Source organism: Hoplias malabaricus, chromosome 11 (genome assembly GCF_029633855.1).
Source record: "Hoplias malabaricus isolate fHopMal1 chromosome 11, fHopMal1.hap1, whole genome shotgun sequence".
In the NCBI taxonomy this organism is placed as follows: domain Eukaryota; kingdom Metazoa; phylum Chordata; class Actinopteri; order Characiformes; family Erythrinidae; genus Hoplias; species Hoplias malabaricus.
In genome coordinates, this window is record NC_089810.1 from 11376439 (window position 1) to 11394767 (window position 18329).

Consider the following 18329-nt stretch of genomic DNA (forward strand, 5'->3'; position numbering starts at 1 on the left):
TTAGTTTTAATCCGTTTTGTTGTTTAGACTCCGGTCAACATCCATTTCGATGAATGTTCTGTTCAGTGCAGAAATTAAACACCACATGACTATAGTGCAGTGAGTGTTGTTTGTGTCAGGTTTTGAAAACCATAACCACACTTGAGACCACGATTGACTTGCCGTTGCCCTGACTGTGTGGTAAGCTTGAACCGAAATTTGGCACAGATTTATTTGACGGGAATTGGTACTCCAGTATTAATATCAGTGCTAATACACGAACGTTTGTCACAGATTGAAATGAGACTTCTTGGCTGAAACCGAAATTCAGGTCACAGTGGACTGGAAAACAAAACAGTTGGGTAGATTTCACTTGTCTAAAGAATTGTGGTCCTGCTCAACATCAAAGGTGTGAGCTCCCTGGTCACTGAAGCCCACTCATCACAAACTAACCCTAGGTATGACAGAGGAGATCATCACAGAGTGATGTGTGGGCCCTTAAATCTGGAGTAGTGATTTTGTAAGAGCCAGTCGAGTAAATGGCCATGGCTTGGTAAGTCACACAGAAAGAGGTGTGCTTTCAAACAGCAGCCGCCTACCTCATGTTTCTCCCAGTATCCTGGCGGTCTCTACAAATACAGGTCAAGTGCTTGGTCCTGTCAGTGACTATTAGTGCTTTTCCACTTCCACTGCATGGGCACTACTCTTCTCTACTCTGCTTTTTTGGTTTTCCATGAGGCGAATCTGGTATTTGGTACATGGAACTGGGGACTTTTTAGTACCTGCTCGCTCGTGGTTCCAAGCCAGCCGAGTAGGGTCTAAGCGCGACGCACAAACCTTGTGGAGCTCTGATTGTTAAGAGAGACCTATTTATATGACGAAGAGGTTCAAATGCTCCTTGGATTGTTGGTTGACGATAGAATCCTGCGAGAGCTGGACGCTGTGAAAAAGCTCTACTGCTGTTTGAACTGATGTGTGGAGCCATTTTCGGTTCCAAAAAAACAACAACAACATGTGGAATCACAATGAGTAAACAGCATTAAACATTTCCAAAGCCTCTGGTTCCCTTTAGAGACAAGGGCGGGGCATTATTATGGAACAGTTACCAGAGACTAAGCGAGTAGAGCTGTGTAGAGTCGAGTAACGCAGGTACCATTCAATGAAAAAGTGACGTATCTGAATAGAGAGGTTGAAAAGTAGTACCCCATGGTTTCTTTGTAATAATAACAATTGACGAAGGCAGGTGTAGTTGTATCCACACTGCAACTATTGTAAAAAAGCTGTGGCGGAACTTGTTCACATGCAGCACTAGAGCAGCTTCAAACCAGAACTTCGAAACCAAACGTTTTGTTTGGTTGAATTTCATTGTATCAGCATCATAACATTCATTCATATGATTGAGGGTTGTTAATAGCCACTTAATGCAGTCTGGAAGACGAGAGAGTTTGTAAACATGGTTAATCCTCCTTCTTCACCAGGGTGTGGAAATCATTAGCACTGCTCTGTGTTTTGAATCTGTGTCTAGGCATTCTGGGAATGTGAGTTTGCCGCTCTGAAAGAAACACTATTAAAACAGCATGGTTGGAATTAAATATACAGGATGAGTCAACGTCGCAGGACCCCCTCTAATTTCAGTAATGAAAGGGATAATTTCAGTGATACTGTTGTTTGTTACAGGCTTGACCAGACCTTAAACGCTAAGTGCCTTCTTTGGTAAGAATGGATGGGAACACGGTTCCCTGCAGCATTGCCAGGTTGCGCCTGTAACAAACAACAACAGTTTTGTAATTTCTGGGTTGGTAACTTAAGAGATCTTGCAGCAATCAGTTTCTGAGACAATTCTGGTCTTCTTTGATATGCCACATGACCACCTTCCCACTGGAAAAACATGCCCCTGGTCCCTCACACATTACTTGTTGGGATAATCTGATTATGCCATTTTCCTATCTGTTTCTGAAATAAAGGGGTGATTTGCCACATTTGACTCACACTGTACATCTCTATTTTGAGTATAGGCACCAAAAAGGTGTAGTCTACCTTGTACGTTTGATTTTTCACCATGCGTTCACTATAATCTCAGTGTGACATACTTGGTGATATAAGGTGCTACAGTTTTTTGAAACTTTAATTAAAATGATCCTTGAGGCTCTAATATAAGCTGATGATGTGGCTATTATTTTCTCTGCAGCACCTCACATTTGTCGAGCTCCACTGTAGCAGTGGCTCCTGCTTGTGCTCTGGGAGTTTTTCCTCTAATCTCCAGTGGGTGTCTGGGTGCTGCTGAGGCTAAAATTTGCTGTATTTGGCTTTATACCACAGGCTGGGTTGGGTGGAGTTGTGTGAAAGGCCACTCCTCTGAGCCAAACCTCAGGCTCGCTGTTCATACTGAACAAAGTCTCCAGTGTGAGTGTGTGCTGAGGGATAGTCTTTTCTAGTTCAGGAAACAAAACTCTCAGTATGCGTACATACACACAGACAAAGTTCAATTTATGCTTTCACAAAAAAAAAAAAAAAAAAATCTTTTAAAAGAGGCTTTTATTACCAGTTCAAAACAGTGTAATTAGTTTTGCAGGGTAAGCAGAGTCAGGGCAGTGAGGGGTTAAGTTCTATTCTTAGCCTGGTCTCTTTCTGCCTGCTTAGATTTGACTGAGGCCTATGGAGCAGCAGCCTTACTTTACAGCAGCGGACCATACACACACAGACAATGCCATGTCTAGAGGGACAATAGCTTCGACAGTCCTAAAGTCTACCTCTCAAATGATTACATCATTTTTTTGAGAGATTCTACATGATGCAGTTGTTCTTTAAAGAATAAACTTGTGGAGAGATGGCGGAGAGATATATAAAAATAATGGAATGTGCAGTATTCTCAAAGATGGTTATTTTTAAAGGTATATCTCTGTTTAGACGGGTATAATATGTACATACGGCATGAACAAAACCCAAAATGTTCCGTGATATTTTGGATATCAAATGTTTCAGACCATGTGACCTCTGGTTCCCATTAGCGCTTTGTAAAGAGATCCATCGACACTGTACCATTCCATATCAAACCAACCTGAATAATATTTTCACCTTTTAACTAGTGATGCACAATATAATGTTAATATATTATTTGCCGATAAGTGGATTTTTTATTTTTTTATTGTTATTGTTATCGGTCCTATACAGGAGGTCCTCCGATTATGTCAGTTCTGAGTTACGATGTTTCGTGGTTACGACACATCTCCCATTTACTGTATAAAGCCTTGTTTTCGACTTAAGCGGTTTTTTTGTCGTAAACGTCGTAACACGAACTTCATGTTTGGTGTGCGCGGTGGAAGAATACACGGTTCCGCGGCTCGGGACCGAGGAGGATAGGTGTTAGGATAGGACAAGTGCTTACAGTATGTTATTTACGTACAGTATGTACGTATGTTCCGACTTACACCGAAAATCGGTTTACGACACGACGTAGGAACGGATCAACATCGTGAGTCGAGGACCCCCTGTATTAGAATTTTAGCCGATATTTTAACCAATACCTTTTATTATTAATGATTTATGAATATTAATATCGGTATCGGCTACTCCAAAGTGCTAATTATCAGTTATCCTGTCGGCCCAAACAATTCTAAATCGGTGCATCCCCTACATTTAACAATAGAATCATGCACTCACTTTGGAAGTGGTGAGATTCCCCTTTAAGATAATGCAGTCAAGGAGAAAACATTGAGATTAATTATGTTAATTGGATTGTTTTGTTCAGTTGCCTGAAGTGTGTGTGTGTGTGTGTGTGTGTGTGAAGTGTGTGTGAATCCTAAGGAAAATGCAGCAGTGTCTGCAATCTACTCTTAAAATTTAAAGCTATATATTTGTGGTGTGCATTTCTATTACTATTTATTGAATTATTACTTACAAGATGCACATCTGTATGAATAGCACCTTGGAGGAAATTTATTTCATCTTCTATTTTGCCAGTGCTGCTCACTCTTTTTTTGCTAGAATTGTCTGATTTATTGTAAATTAATCTGGATTATTTCATCCAAACCTTCTCTGCTGGAATGAGGTTTAGCCGGGCTGGCTTTCACTCTCTAAGCAGGTGGGTTTCTTTATTTAAAGACATGCTGTTTTATTCATTACAGATTTACGAGGCTAAAACGTCTCATGACCATTAATTAGACAAGATTAATATTACAGATTTTAATGTTACTATTTAGTACATTCTTACAGCCGTGGTTCTAAAATTACAAACAAAATATGAGCTTCAAATGTCTGAGCTTTTTGAGCACACTGAGGAAATTGTGGAAATTTAGATTTAGCTCAAAGTGTTTGCTTTTAAACAGGGAATGTGTCTCCTGTCGATTCCCACAAGGAAAAAGGTTGATTGTTGAGCTTCTGAAGTATAATCTTACAAATCATTGTTCATTTCAATGCGACTGGTGCCATTAAAAATGACAATGCTGTATACAAGTAGGATGTAAAAAAATCAACATAATTAACTCAAAGAACACTTCTGTAGAGGACAATAATGGATTCTGACTTTACAAAAAGGATACAGTTGAATTGAACACTGATTCATATCCATGTGTTTACTGCTCTAATGCCTGTGGAGACAACTTTCTCTTTTTATTGGTCGTCTCTGTGGACAACACACTGTTATGTAACGTGTTGTATTTTGCAGAACATCTAATTGAGTGTCAATGGACTCTTTGAAGAAAATAAATAAACAATTGATCAGAATTTTATTTGAAGTTTTGAAGTGGGGTTAAAAAAAACACCTTCTCTCACTGGACTAGATCATCAAGTGATTTCAGGACAGCTGAGGTGAAGTGTCCTACCCTCCCTCAGTTCAACACTCTCATTCTTTGATTCACTTTCAGGAGGACTGGGGGACTTGAAATGTAATAGCTTAATTAATGTTTGGGGTCAAAGGGGAGGTACCTTGGTAGCCAAGACGTTATCCTGAAAGAAAGATCTGCCATTAGATCTAGAGGGTTTATATATATATATATATAGATATGTGTGTGTGTGTGTGTGCAGCTTCAGATATTTAATTTATAGGAACCATAATTTACAGTTGAAGACAATGGAAACTTTTCCACGCTCCATAACTGTCTTTTTGAAATACAGCTATATCATTTAGGGCCTAGCATCTGTTGTTTTGAATGTAATAAATGTGCGTACAGCGACACAGGTGCAGCTCTCGCCTTAGTTTCGTCTTCTAAGCCATTCTTTTCCCAGGAAGTCCACAGCCCTCTCTTTTAGCAATAATATTTGAGGAAGGTGCACTGGCAGCTTCCCATCAAGCCGAAAGCCTGAGCAGGTCCTTATCGAAAGCGCACATAAACACAGGAAAGCTGATTGTGTATATGAAAATGTCTGAGGAAAGGAAATAGCTCCGGACAGCACACAATACAGTGCACATTCCTTTCTTCTACTTTTTTTTCTTCTCTTTTAGGGACAGGAAATGGTGAAAGTGCTGACCTCCAGGGGCAAACTTTAACCCATAATATTCCCACAGCACTGAAGGGTGCCCGTGATGGACAGATATGTTACATAACAGCTGGACATCTTGTCGGTGTTACAGAAGCAATGCACGCTGGTTTCACTTGGGAAATTGATAGGTGGGAAGTTTCAGTTGTGCTTACACGTGTCCAGCGCAGTTTAGTGTTTTTCTGACTGCTTACAGTACAGTGTTTTCCTGCCATTTTCTAGCAGCAGTGAGGGAATGAACAGGAGCACATTAGCGTGCTCATGTAGAAAGGCACAGGCACCCCACAAAATTATAAAAAATGGTGAATGAATTATTGGTAATAATAAATACATGTATATTACAAGGTTGCTGTTTACTTCCACAAAGTAGAGTAGCCTCTGAGTGAATATTGCTAAAGAAACTTGGTATTATGTGAATTATTTTAATGACTTTTAAGGCTTAGAATTTATTTATTGCGTCTTATTATCCCTGCTTCTCTTCGAAAAAGAAACGCATTTAAAATCCTTGTAATACCATTTATCTCGTCACTCCCCGGACACTCTGTGATGACATGCATTAATCTGTGAGGACTAGGCCTGCTGAAGACACTCTTATCAGCCAGTGTAGGCAAAGAAGCGACTTATCCGGACACCACAGGCAGAGTTCAGCGCTCTTCCTCTCACTCTCCCCCCAGCACTGTGTGTCATTATAGAGCACTATGTGTGTGGTGCAGGAGTGTATTCATTTCAGAGAAGTAGGGAAAAGAACTAATCTCTAATCCAGGACCTATGCACTGAGAATAGCAGGATGGCTGAGGCAGAGGGAGATCCCGTGTTGGATGAGATTGTTCTGGAGCAGCCTCGAGGAATTCTCAGCTCTCTTTTTCACAGGTACCATACTGCACTCACAGCCTGTACGCTAGGAAGTGTACTGTGTGTCCTGAAACAGAGCTTGTTGCTAGCAGCTGCATCAAGGCTTGAGCACACATGGTACGTTGTGTTTGAGAGGAGATAAAAATGGAATTTAGCATCTCCCCAAGATGGTTAAGTCTTAGTATTTGAACTCCTGGGATAGTTGCACCTTTTACATGTAGGATAATCATAGCCTTTAGGCTTATTATAGGTTTAGGTTTATTATAGGTTTAGGATTATGCATCGAGAAATGAAGTGGGAGTTACTAACCTTTACTCCCTGTACTAAGTGTTTATGAAAATGGAGTGAATCAAAAAAGCATGATAAACACATGACCCCCAAAGGCTGATTGCTAAAGTAATTTTTTTGTTTGCTAAGCCATCCGCCTTGCTGGCTTTCACTCAGAAGACTATAGTGTCTGTTAACTAGCAACTGTTAACAAAGCTGAGTATTTGGATGTTAAAAAAAAAACAAGTTTTAACAGGTTTTAACAAGTGTCCATTGCAGTGTTCATGCAAAAGTATATTACTGTATGTTAACAAGTAAACGTTACTCTTTAAAACCTTACTGTCTTACTGCTCATGAGAAGTTACTTAAAGGATAGTGTGAAACTATTAGTGAGTACTTTTTACATACTCGCTTAGGGCTGGACATTTATTCAGTTTCAATATATATCGCAATATAAAATGTTTCATATATATTTCCATATATATGACTGTCATTACAGGCCGCAGCCATCAGCTCACTGCATTCAATTTTAAAGTTAGTTTAAATATATTAATATTGACAAAGCCAAGAGGTTGTCTTTTGATGGTGATGTCATGTTACTTTCAGTTCTTGGCAGATTTTCTGTGGCTTTTTTATTGTTCATATCGATATTATCGGTATCATATTGTATTGACTGAAATGAAGAAACATATTGCAATATACAGGAGGTCCTCAGGTTACGTCACTCCCGAGTTACGATGTTTCGTGGTAACGACACATCTCCTATTTACTGTATAAAGCCTTGTTTCGACTTAAGTGGTTTTGCGTCGTAAACTTCGTAACGCGAACTTCGTGTTTGGTGTGCGCGGCGGAAGAATACACGGTTACGCGGCGGAAGAATACACGGTTACGCGGCGGAATAATACACGGTTACGTGGCTCGGGACCGAGGAGGTTAGGTGTTAGGATGGGATAAGTGCGTACAGTATGTTATTTACGTACAGTTTGTACGTATGTTCCGACTTGCACTGAAAATCGGTTTACGATGCGACGCAGGAACGGATCAACATCGTAAGTCGAGGACCCCCTGTAAATGTTTTTGACATATCGTCCAGCTCTTTACTCACTGAAGCACTGAAGTTTACTCACTGAACATAATTAAACCCAGGACTGGTCGTTTTCCAGTAAATTACAGTGATGCTGTCCAGTTTTTGCAGTGGTGTTTATAATTCTTAAAACATTGCCTGCCTGCTTGATTTGGCTAGAATTAATATATGATGTAATGTTTGTGCTGTGAATATCGTCCAGGTATCATCAATATTTATAGAAATTATAGAATATTTATAGTATGGTATAAGTAAAAAAAAAACACAAAAATTATGACACTATATACTTAAAATTGCATAATAATCCAAAGCTAATTGGATGTTAGTCCTTAATTTATTTAATTGTTGCTCCTCTCTTGCTGGTGTATTTTATCTGTTGAGTTGGTCTATTTCAACTCGTTAATCTGTATATAACTCGGGCTAGTAGTTTTGGGAGTTGGGCTATTTTAGAATGAGGTGCCAGACAGACTATAGCCACAAAGAATTCAAGTTACAGAGAAAATATACACCACCCTTGTTTCACTTCCTTATGGCGTCACTGCTTTCGTAGGCACACACGTTGTTTTATTTTTTTACGTATGTCTACAGTGAAAGGAGCCTCTGTTCTGCCCGTGTCTGTTCACCTGGCCCTGCTCCTGCCTCCTGGACAAACATAGACTGTGAGTCCTATCTGACCAGCGCTGGACCCCTCCCCTCCCCATACAGAGTCTTGCATTATTTTCAGCACGAGCACACACAGCCCCTCCAGCAAGTTCTGGAAACATCACTTTTTCCAATTTTTTTTTTCCCCCATCTGAACATTTTATTTTGGGCTGACCTTAAGAGGGTTGTGCAACATTAGGCAAGGGGCAGGCTGTAATGACTGGTCCACAGGAGGAACTGGACAGAGTCTTGATCTGATGTCACTGTGATAGTGGTTTTATAGGCTGTTCAGAACATGATGATTCAAAGTTCCTTTTGGCTACTTTTTTGATCAGAAATTGAACCAGATGGCCACAGCTGTGTGAAGTTATGTTCAGTGGGATGACTCAAAGGACTGGACTATGCGTTTCCTTATTGTGTGACCACTTGCTTAACCTGCTGTTTCTATTTTAAAATCTGCATATAGTTAACCAACTTACTCAGCCCCCACATGCTTGCATTAGGGGTATTTATAGTGCACGGGTATTTGCAGCCTATAGTCATCGTGTCTGAGCAAAAATAGCACTAGGCGAATGGCTGCGCAGCAGAATGCAAGAGTACTGTGTATTTAGTACATAATCTGGACTCAATTTCTGGGCCCTGTTAGTAGCTTGCTGGTTCTGAATGTGTGGGTTTCAGTCTTTCTCCAGATTTTAGGTCTTTGCCCCTCGCAACCCTTATTATCTCATGCAAAGCTCTGTCGTTTATTGTGGTATTACTACTATACACCACAGTATTGTGCAAAATCCAGATATCCTCCTTTATTTTCTTTGTCTGTTTCCTTTTTCTAAGTAACAGCTGCTTTGTAGCTGTACATCTTTCAGACCCATAGCATTGAGGTAGTTTTTGTCACAGTAAACAGACACAAACACCCGTGTCAAGTCTGAAACAAGTGTAGTGGTTTATAAGATTCAGTTTAAAGAATCTAACAGGTCTTGAACGGTGGTTTTGGAGACCTTGTGCTCTCTTCTTCATGGCTCATATTTTGGGGCACCAAAGACGTGAAAGCTTCTCCTGTTTGTAATTGGTTTCAGAAGTAAAGAAATAATTGGAATACCTTATAACAAACATTCTTGATTGTTACTACATTGTTGCTACATGCTTTAGACACCTAGAAGTGTCACAGTGTATTTTTGAGGAACATTTATTTGTGCATCAGCTGGGCTGTATATCGTTTGTTTAGTATGCTATTGGAGGGGAGTCCTGTGGGAATGGGAAGTCGTGTATACAGTGGAACCCCGAGTTACGAAGTGTTCCAAATACGTACAAATCGAGTTACGAGTAGAGGTGCGAGGAAAATTTCTGATCCACTTACGAATGTTTTCCCGCGTTACGAAGAGCTGATCTTCGGGATCCTACCGATAGTTGGCGTGGTGTTCGCTCACAGATTCCTCTCGCATCCAGCCACCACGTTCTTCTCACGTGTGACCGCGCAGTATCAAATCGTATCTCTTTTTGTTTAAAGTCCTGTTATCTACGCTTCGTTCCGTGCCAGAATCCCTCCCTCCCTCCCTCCTCAGCCGTTCTCCGTTAGCTACGCTCATCTGTCACCAAGGTAAAATTACTGTACCGTATTTTATACATGTTTCTTAATATATTTTGTATATGTTCTTTCATCTATTTATTTTGTTGTGTAATTTTAAGTTTTGTGTGAGCCTTTCATATTGGAAAAGCATTTTTTCATAATTTAGGACATTTTGAGGACTTGCTCAGACTCATACATCACTAATATACTACATTCACATTACTATAACACATTCATCTGTCATCATTTCACTTTTACTTCTCTTCTGTTCTCTGTTGTGTCTCCGGTGTCGACCCGAAGAGGATGGGTTCCCCGTATGAGTCTTGGTTCCTTCCAAGGTTTCTTCCTCGTGTGCTGAGGGAGTTTTTCCTTGCCACGGTTGCCCCTGGCTCGCTCATAGGAGGCTCGGAACAAGATCTCTGTAAAGCTGCTTTGTGATGACTTTTTTTGTTGTGAAAAGCGCTATATAAATACAATTTGATTTGATTTTGCTTTGTCAGAGGGCGGGAACCGATTAATCCAATTTCCATTATTTTAAATGGGGAAACTTCTTTCCAGTTGCGAGCAGTTTTAGTTAAGAACTCAGTTCTGGAACAAATTAAATTCGTAATTCGAGGTCCCACTGTATTTAAATTTTCAAATGAGTTTAGCTACTGATATAAAACTGGGGCGCTTTACTTGTTTGTTTGTTTGTAGTTTTGTGGATCTATACACTCCTAAACGGCATTTTAGGAAAGTAGTTTACCACCATATATTAGGTCAATTAATGTAGCATATGTTACTGTGGTGTTTTGAGTGCCCTTCTGTGCTTTTAGTTCACTAGGACTTTAAACAGGCTTCCTTTGTTAAGATTAAAATACAGTACACTTGACTTTTTAAGACAATGTTAACAAGCTATTGAGCCTCTATCAAGTGCATCTGTGTTGGTTTGGAAATGTATTTCCTCAGGGCAGAAGCCTTCACTGTTTTGTCTGAACATGCCTGCTTAGTACTGCTGGGAAATTCCATTCTCTTGTACAGCCATATAACATTGTCACAACATGTCTCCCCAGTCAAAATATACTGTTATATGCAGACGTAGCAGTGTGGGTTGAACTTGCTTGGAAATGGCCATGTAGCGCTGTGTTTCGTACATCTGACCCTTTGAAAGACAAACATTTCCTAGAGGAAGTGTTTCAGCCAATTCAGTTGGGACATATCTGAGTTAATGTTTCTTCAATATAAACAACTATAAATAGAATGTCATTCCAGTAAGTTATAAAACAGAAATCGGCCTGGGATTTCCTTAACATATGAGCAGCGTTGTTTGGATTAAAATGGAAGGAGGACAGTATATCCGTCCACAAATATCTCCAGTGATTATATATCAGTTTGCTGTCTGCCAAACCAAAGTCAATGTACATGAAGAATCTCGGTCTATAGATCAGTCTTGTACTTATTAAGTGTTCTACTACAACATTTTAAGTGATTGAGCACATGGAAAATATAGAAGCATTGTGCAGCTTACCTGCACAGATTTGTGTAACATGACACTGCACTGAATGTGTTTCTTAACTCTAGACTCAAGTAATAGGAAAAGGATATCAGCTGATTGCTCAGTACTTTTCTTCTACTGTTTTTTATTATTTGGTATAAAATTAACCAATAAAAATGTGCTGCTTTTATTCAGTTTGCACCGGTCTAAGAATGTGCATTTATTCTCAGCCTGAATCTCCATTTACCTCGCCACTGCTCATCTGTAGCATAAAAGCACTTCCCTGTGAGGTGATCGAGTTGTTTGCTTAGGTTTATGGCTTAAGAAATCTTGGCTCTCTGAATTAGCACATCTGAGACTGTCATCTGAGCACTACATGTATTTTTCTTATGATACGTTTTGAAGCACATTTAAAACATCAAACAGATGTGTTAAAGAGGTTTAAACTTGTTTTTCCACAGAGGGGTTCTTTAAATTCTCATCTCTGAACAAAAAGTATTCAGGAACTGAAAGTTAGGTTTGATCTGATCGAATCCGATTATCACCTCATTCACATCTTATAACCGAACAGTGACTTTACCACTGATCACCACTGACGTGTAGAACTATGTTTCTAAGTCATGCAGTATGTCTCAGTGATTGCAGCATTTGTTTAGCCCCATCTGCACCCCTTGGCTCCTCCCACACCTTCTCTGATTGGCTTGAAGTTGAGCAGGTGGGCCAATGAGATCTGGTTTCTGCAGAAGTAAAATGAGAGTGAGAGAATCAGCGCTACTACAGTCTGAGTGCTTTCTCTTCGTGTCTGATCAGATCAGACCCTGGGGAGTTTAAGAGCAGGAGTGTGTGTGTGTGAGAAAGAGAGAGAGGGATACAGTTTGAGTCATGGTCGGGGATCACACTCTTCCCGCAGACAGCGCTATAAACCAGCGCGCAGCCAAAAACGGATTAAGTTGCAAAATGGTGCTTCAAGCAGTGGGCAAAGTGCTGAGGTAAAGATTGTCTCTGTGTGTGTGTGTGTGTGTGTGTGTGTGTGAGAGAGAGAAAGAGAGTGTGCGCATGTGTGTGGGACAGTTGCTCTATTGTTTCTGATTGTTTTGTTAAGTTTTGAAGTGTGCATTTAAACTCACATTTAAGTGTGTCCTGCTGATGGTGCTATACAAAGGTTATGGTTGTATTTTCAGTTACTGTTAACATCACTATGGAGTTACTTGTCTCTTTACAATAGGTGGAAATATTATAGTTGTATAGTGACGTCATAATGGGACCTTAAGTACAATTGTTAGCCACTTGTTAGAACATGTAATTTGACAATGTGTCCAAACTTTTGCATAGGGCTATTACTGGTTTGGATTATCAGTGGCTCATTAAGAGTTAAATGAGGAAGATTCTTGATTAAATTGAAGCCATTCGTCCAGTCTGTAATGGCAGGGGTGCTGAGATATCCTATATTTTTTCTAGATTAGCTCACTAGGTTTGTGTTTATTCTACTGTTTTATAGTTTTAATGGCCAAGGCACCAGTGTCACTGATTTATTTTCAAAAAGTTCCTCTGTAGACTCTTGAGTGTCTATAAATCTCAAGCTCAAAATCCTCCTGCTTAAGAATTTAATGCTGTACTTGCACAATATTGACACTCTGACCGAAGCCTTTCAGGTATCACTCTGCCTCATATGTACAATACCTAGCAACAATGCCAGCACTTACAGGACAGTGGTGGAGTGCCTAGACTTTTTAAACACCGAGTTTCCATTCGTGTGCCTTATTTTGAACAAAGTAAAGGGTTATGGACAGTGAGTTCATTATCTGATTTCTGCCTTGAAAACAAAGGAAATTAGCAAGGAATGCTAAATGCTACATGAGCGTGGTTCGTGTGACTGTGCTCAGCGTGAGTGGAGGCACGTCTTTATTTTTAATTTTTTTCCCCTTGCTCTTGTTCAGCAGCACAGTTCCGGAACCACACTCCAAAATACTCATTTTTAACTTGGAGAGAACTTGGCATCAGTTACATGGGTATGATATATCATTATGATCTGAACCCACTGTAAACAGCCAAACCATGACATTTCACTGACTTCATTCTTCTCTGGCTTTGGCACTGTACTGACACTTAGTAGGTTCACCGATTGTTTATGATGTAAATAAAAGGAATATTTGCTTTGCACACATCTAATCCCATTTTCCTGTTACCCAAACTTTAAAGAACATTCTGAATGATGTGATTTACTTCCCCAAATCTGAATTATGAAGAAATATATAAAACGAAAGACAACGTTCCTTTACCAGTAGACATGATGTTGATGATTGCAGATTAGATGTGTTATCAGTTCCAGATGTAGCATGTAAATAAGACCTGAGGTGAATGTAGTATTAGTAACAATGAAGAAAGGAACAGTTATGGCTTCAGGTCAGGTATTAAATGCTAAGTAATTGATGCAATTAATTGAATTCAGGCCAGTCGCTTGTTTAATTGGTGAATAGGTGTTGTCACGGATCTCTTGTCCCCAGACTTGGCCTCAGGTGAGAGATGAAGCAGTGTGTTAAAACGGCAGCAATATCTTCCTGTTTCAGCATATCCCCGCTGTCTCGGAATTACCCCCAGGATTTCAGTGGAACATCACAACATCGGAACTTGCAGTGTCTTGCGTGTTGCTGTGGCTTCGGTTTTATTGGCTTTCTTGTTGACTGTTAGCGGAATAAAATCGTCTCAGGCTTGTTACATTGCACAACAACCGTTTGAAATGGAGTTATGTGCCAAATTTCTTAAAGCAATAAAAGTCAGTGCACTAGTAATACCTCAGTGTTGTGGTTTGATCCATTTTTAATGCAGTGGTTGATTTAAGATGTAAAGCTAAATATGATGCAGTTGTTGGTTTTTTTTATGTATAATTATATGTGGCTAAAATTAAAAATGTGTGTTTTTTGATTGTATGGTTTGGTGGATTAGTTGTGGGTCAAATGTAGAACAGTAACAAATCTTATTCTAACACTGAACTAAATCTGCATGTTGCATACAATGACCCTATATGACTTAACACTTGTGGACACCTGCTCATCCAACATTTCTTCCTAAAGCAAGGTTATTAATAGGCAGCGTTGTCTCCCTTTGATGCAGTACGTCTTACATTGGATTTCAGCGCATACTGATATCTGCTGATTAGTTCTGAATCACAGATGCCATTCTAGGCTTTTTCTCAAAGGTATTGGTGCTCCATCACTAGCACTAACCAGCCCAATGCTGAGGGAATGTTTACTTCTTTAGCTGACCCATGGCATTGAGCATCACGATCTTAAGCTTTTGCAGCTATTGCAAAGTGTACGTTTCATTCTTTTGCTGCTCTGTGGAGTTTTATACAAAGCTGTGCACAGTAAAATGTGTGTCAACAGTCTGTGCACATTAACATAGCAGAATTCACTTGTCGTTGGTGACAATGGTGATGTATAAGAAGATAATGTAATGTGTCTTAGAAATACTCAAGACATTTTGCTAAAAGTATTCCGACTTTTGGGTCACGCATCTCATTTCTACCATCTAAATAATGGCACTGGCTTTCCTGTAGGCGAAGGCTTCCCACACTCTGTGGCTTTTCAGAGAAAGGACTGATTTGGTGCTTCTATAATGGGATTTTAAATGGCAGTTTCAAGGCCCTGGAGCACTGCAGGCTGGTCATGGCAGCCAGACTGGAGTCAGCTTCGCTAAATGACGCTGAATGCTGCGTCTGCTGCTGAAACCCAACCTATTGGATACTTCATCTTTCAGTATGGTTTGTTGACCTCATTTCACGTTTTTTAAGCAATGGCACAAAAAAAAGACTTTTGAGAGACTGAATAACACACACTTATTGTTATTAAGTAAAAAAAGTTGCTTAATATTATACTATAAATTGTCCAACTTCCTACAATTGTTCACCACCTACTGGGAGAAGTAATGTTGTGGGTTACACTGCTGCTTTCCCCACTGAAAACTTAGGTTCCATTCCTAACTGCTGTATTAACAGTGCGTAGTCAGTGCGTAGGATGATTGTCTTTTAAGATTAATCAAATAGTTGACATTCTAGGAAGAGGAAAGGTTCAGATAATATTTGATCATTCTTTATAAAATCAGAAATGACCATGTTTGATAACTTAGAATATAAAGTACTCTCTTTCTCAGGTTCAGGGTACTCACATTTCCTGGCGTTTTTTTTTTTTTTTGTAGTGTGCTGTAATGCGTCAATACATTCAGGAATGTGTTTTATCACATCTGTTGTCTTTAAAAGTAAGAAAATGCGTCAGCAAAGCCAGTGGAATGTTTCTGAGGATGTTTGACCCATATTGCAAATACTATCAGGGGAGTCTTATTACTTGCCACAGAAAATGCTTTGAGATGATGGAATTAATCATGCGTGTTCACCAGTATGTAGAATCTACTTCTGCAAAAAAACAGTGTAACAGCACCCCCCCCCCCCCCCCATAGTCCTTATTTTACCTAATGCAACCAATAAGACCTGCCGTTGATGCTGAGATATTGTGTGTGCTTATTATACATTTCCAGGAATAACTGGGGAGCATTTGATTTTATGGCTTGTCCTCTTTCTATTCCTTAGCTTTCAGCAGTTGCTCACATTTCTGGATGGTTGACTCTCGCACCCCTGTCCCAGCACCGGTTCAATCATGTGATCGGCATTCTCTTTATGATCAACATACTCATCTCTCAGTTGGAGCCCATCTGCACTTAATACAGCTACAGGGCCTCTGCATGGAGACCAGAATAGCTCATGCATTCCCTCCACCTACTTTCATTCATCTGTCCTTTAGCCAGTCTGCTTCCTCCAAGGCCAATAGCGCAGAGAAATTTCTCTCGGTCTCAGCGGCTGACGTGTGGACAGACAATAGCTCCGTGAATTACTTTGCCTGTGTATCTCATTGTATCAGACTTTGGTCCAGGAAAGGGAAATGGTACAGTTAAGTAGAAACTTCATTGCTGCGTTTTTACTTTCCCGAAACTCATTCCAGTCTTGACTCTGGGCTTATTTTGAGGAAAAGAAAACTTCCCTGGTGCCAGGAGTCATCCTGTTAGCTGCCCTCCACCCACTCTCTGAATGATTAGCCATAAATGGAGCTGAATGTAGCCAGGTCAGGCAGCAGAAGCAGTCCTGTATGAGCTTAGGCCGCAGGCATTTGAAGCTGTGGTTTAGATGGGCTTGCAGAATGCTTTACAAGAGCTGCTGATCATGGTGAATAGAAGTATTCGAACAGAACGATGCAAAAGACTTCTGATCTCAGGCTTAAGTGTGGTCTTATACTTGACAAGCTGAAATGTCGTAGAATGTCTTGTTCAGCACTGATGGTTTTACAGGAGCTTAACGCTGGTTAGGTCTTCATTTAGCAATAAATCAGAATTCACAGTCGCTTACTTCATTGTGGTTACTTCCGAGTACATATTTTGGCAAGAACATTAACCCGAAGGTTTTCAAGACTCTACCTGTACCTGATTCACAGTCATGAACAGAGCCTCTGTAACATGTTTGAGTATTACCCCATTAGTAGATTTATCCCATTTCATTTTCAGGACTTACAATATGTTCTTTAATTTTACACAGTTCTATAGTGACATTTTTAAATATTTACCTCTCCTTCTGGAGAAGAGAATATAATGTACCTTTAAAGGCTAAGCACCAGCTATATGAACAACTCTAGAAGTTGCACTTAATTTAATGCAAAAAGGCGTGTTGTTTTTGGCTGCAAAGGTCCATCCGCTCACTCCGTTATCTGTAGCTCATTTCACTGGCGCTTTTCCAACAATATGGGCATGTAAGGACACCAACGAAAGGTGTTCAAGAGCCTCTGTAACATGGAGGTAAACAGGGTAAGGACACTCACTTCGCCTGTTTTAGTTGGTGTTAGTTAACGTTAGCTTGACTCGCTAAACTCGGTGGCTCAGATTATACTCGGCTACGTAGCTGCATTACGGAGGTTTATAGTGTCGAATGAATTCGAGTTCGACTTCGATCACATTTACAAGAATAACGGTACCTCTACATTTGAGTTTAGCTTATTGCTAGGCTATTGTCATGAATAATGTTGGTTATTTAGCTAGATACTGTCATAACAGTCAGTCATAACGGTGTTTTACTGCGGCGTTGTTCAGCTGTTGTCCACCAGTGACGTCACGGTTGCGTTCAAGAATTTCCGTAGCGAGCTCAGGTTTTTTCCGTCAATTTAATAAAATTGTCAGTTTTAAAGCAAATTAAGCTGCTATTTTCATTTTAATTCATACTTATATCTGTCAGTAACTAAAATAATGTGAAATATTCATGGAGGTCCATTAAGTGGTGCTTAGCCTTTAAGGAACACAACTGGACTTTAAAACCACTATTGTACCTTTTTAAAGATACGTTTAACCTATGTGTACATTTAGTGAAAAACGTACCTTTACCATACCGTATTTTGAGACTGGATTATGACCTTTTACTAATTGACTCATATCCTCAGGATCTTATGTTTGTGCTCAACGACAGAGCCACAATGTCATTAGTAGAGAATTCAGAAGAATTTCCACTAAACTTTATGTTGATTTCACTCTAGTTGGTTTACATCTCACTGCAGTTGATTACCACTTATGAGTCACATTTCCACAACATTTTGTAAACTTTTGCTTTTATATGTAATAAATAAATAAAAATAAATAAATTGGTTGGGTCCTGTCTTCAAGCTTCTTGAGGTTTTGAAGATGCTTGGTGACAAGCCACTGAGGCAAGCCATGTGATTTCTTTTCCCCTTTTTAGAGGTATGAAAAATAGGAAGCGACAACACAGATGAAAATCAAGACTTAACATGCCTGAGAAAGCCCTCCTTAATCTCAGAGGAATTTGAGTTACTTTTTTTCACAGTAGTGTATGTGAATACATGCAAGGTCAAGGCCTGACAGAAGTAGGTTATAAAGAGATTAGAAGCTATTTCATCCTAATTTAGGCATGATTTATGTCCAGTTCAGTGGATGACCTGCCACACAAG

The 18329-nt window shown here is 39.8% G+C and overlaps 1 protein-coding gene across 3 annotated transcripts in view; it reads left to right on the top strand.

Moving 5' to 3' along the window:
* Positions 1 to 18329, top strand: part of mob2b (MOB kinase activator 2b) — a 47760-nt gene that overhangs the window by 19113 nt on the left and 10318 nt on the right. The window contains exon 1 of one of the 3 annotated variants that reach the window (XM_066684396.1): positions 6168 to 6324. The exons of 1 other annotated variant lie outside the window; for it this stretch is intronic. In XM_066684396.1, coding sequence (XP_066540493.1) covers positions 6242 to 6324 — 83 coding nt within the window. In that variant the 5' untranslated portion in view covers positions 6168 to 6241. Of the gene's footprint in view, positions 1 to 6167; positions 6325 to 12128; positions 12327 to 18329 lie in introns of those variants that run through there. One more of the 3 variants, XM_066684395.1, reaches the window with a different exon arrangement.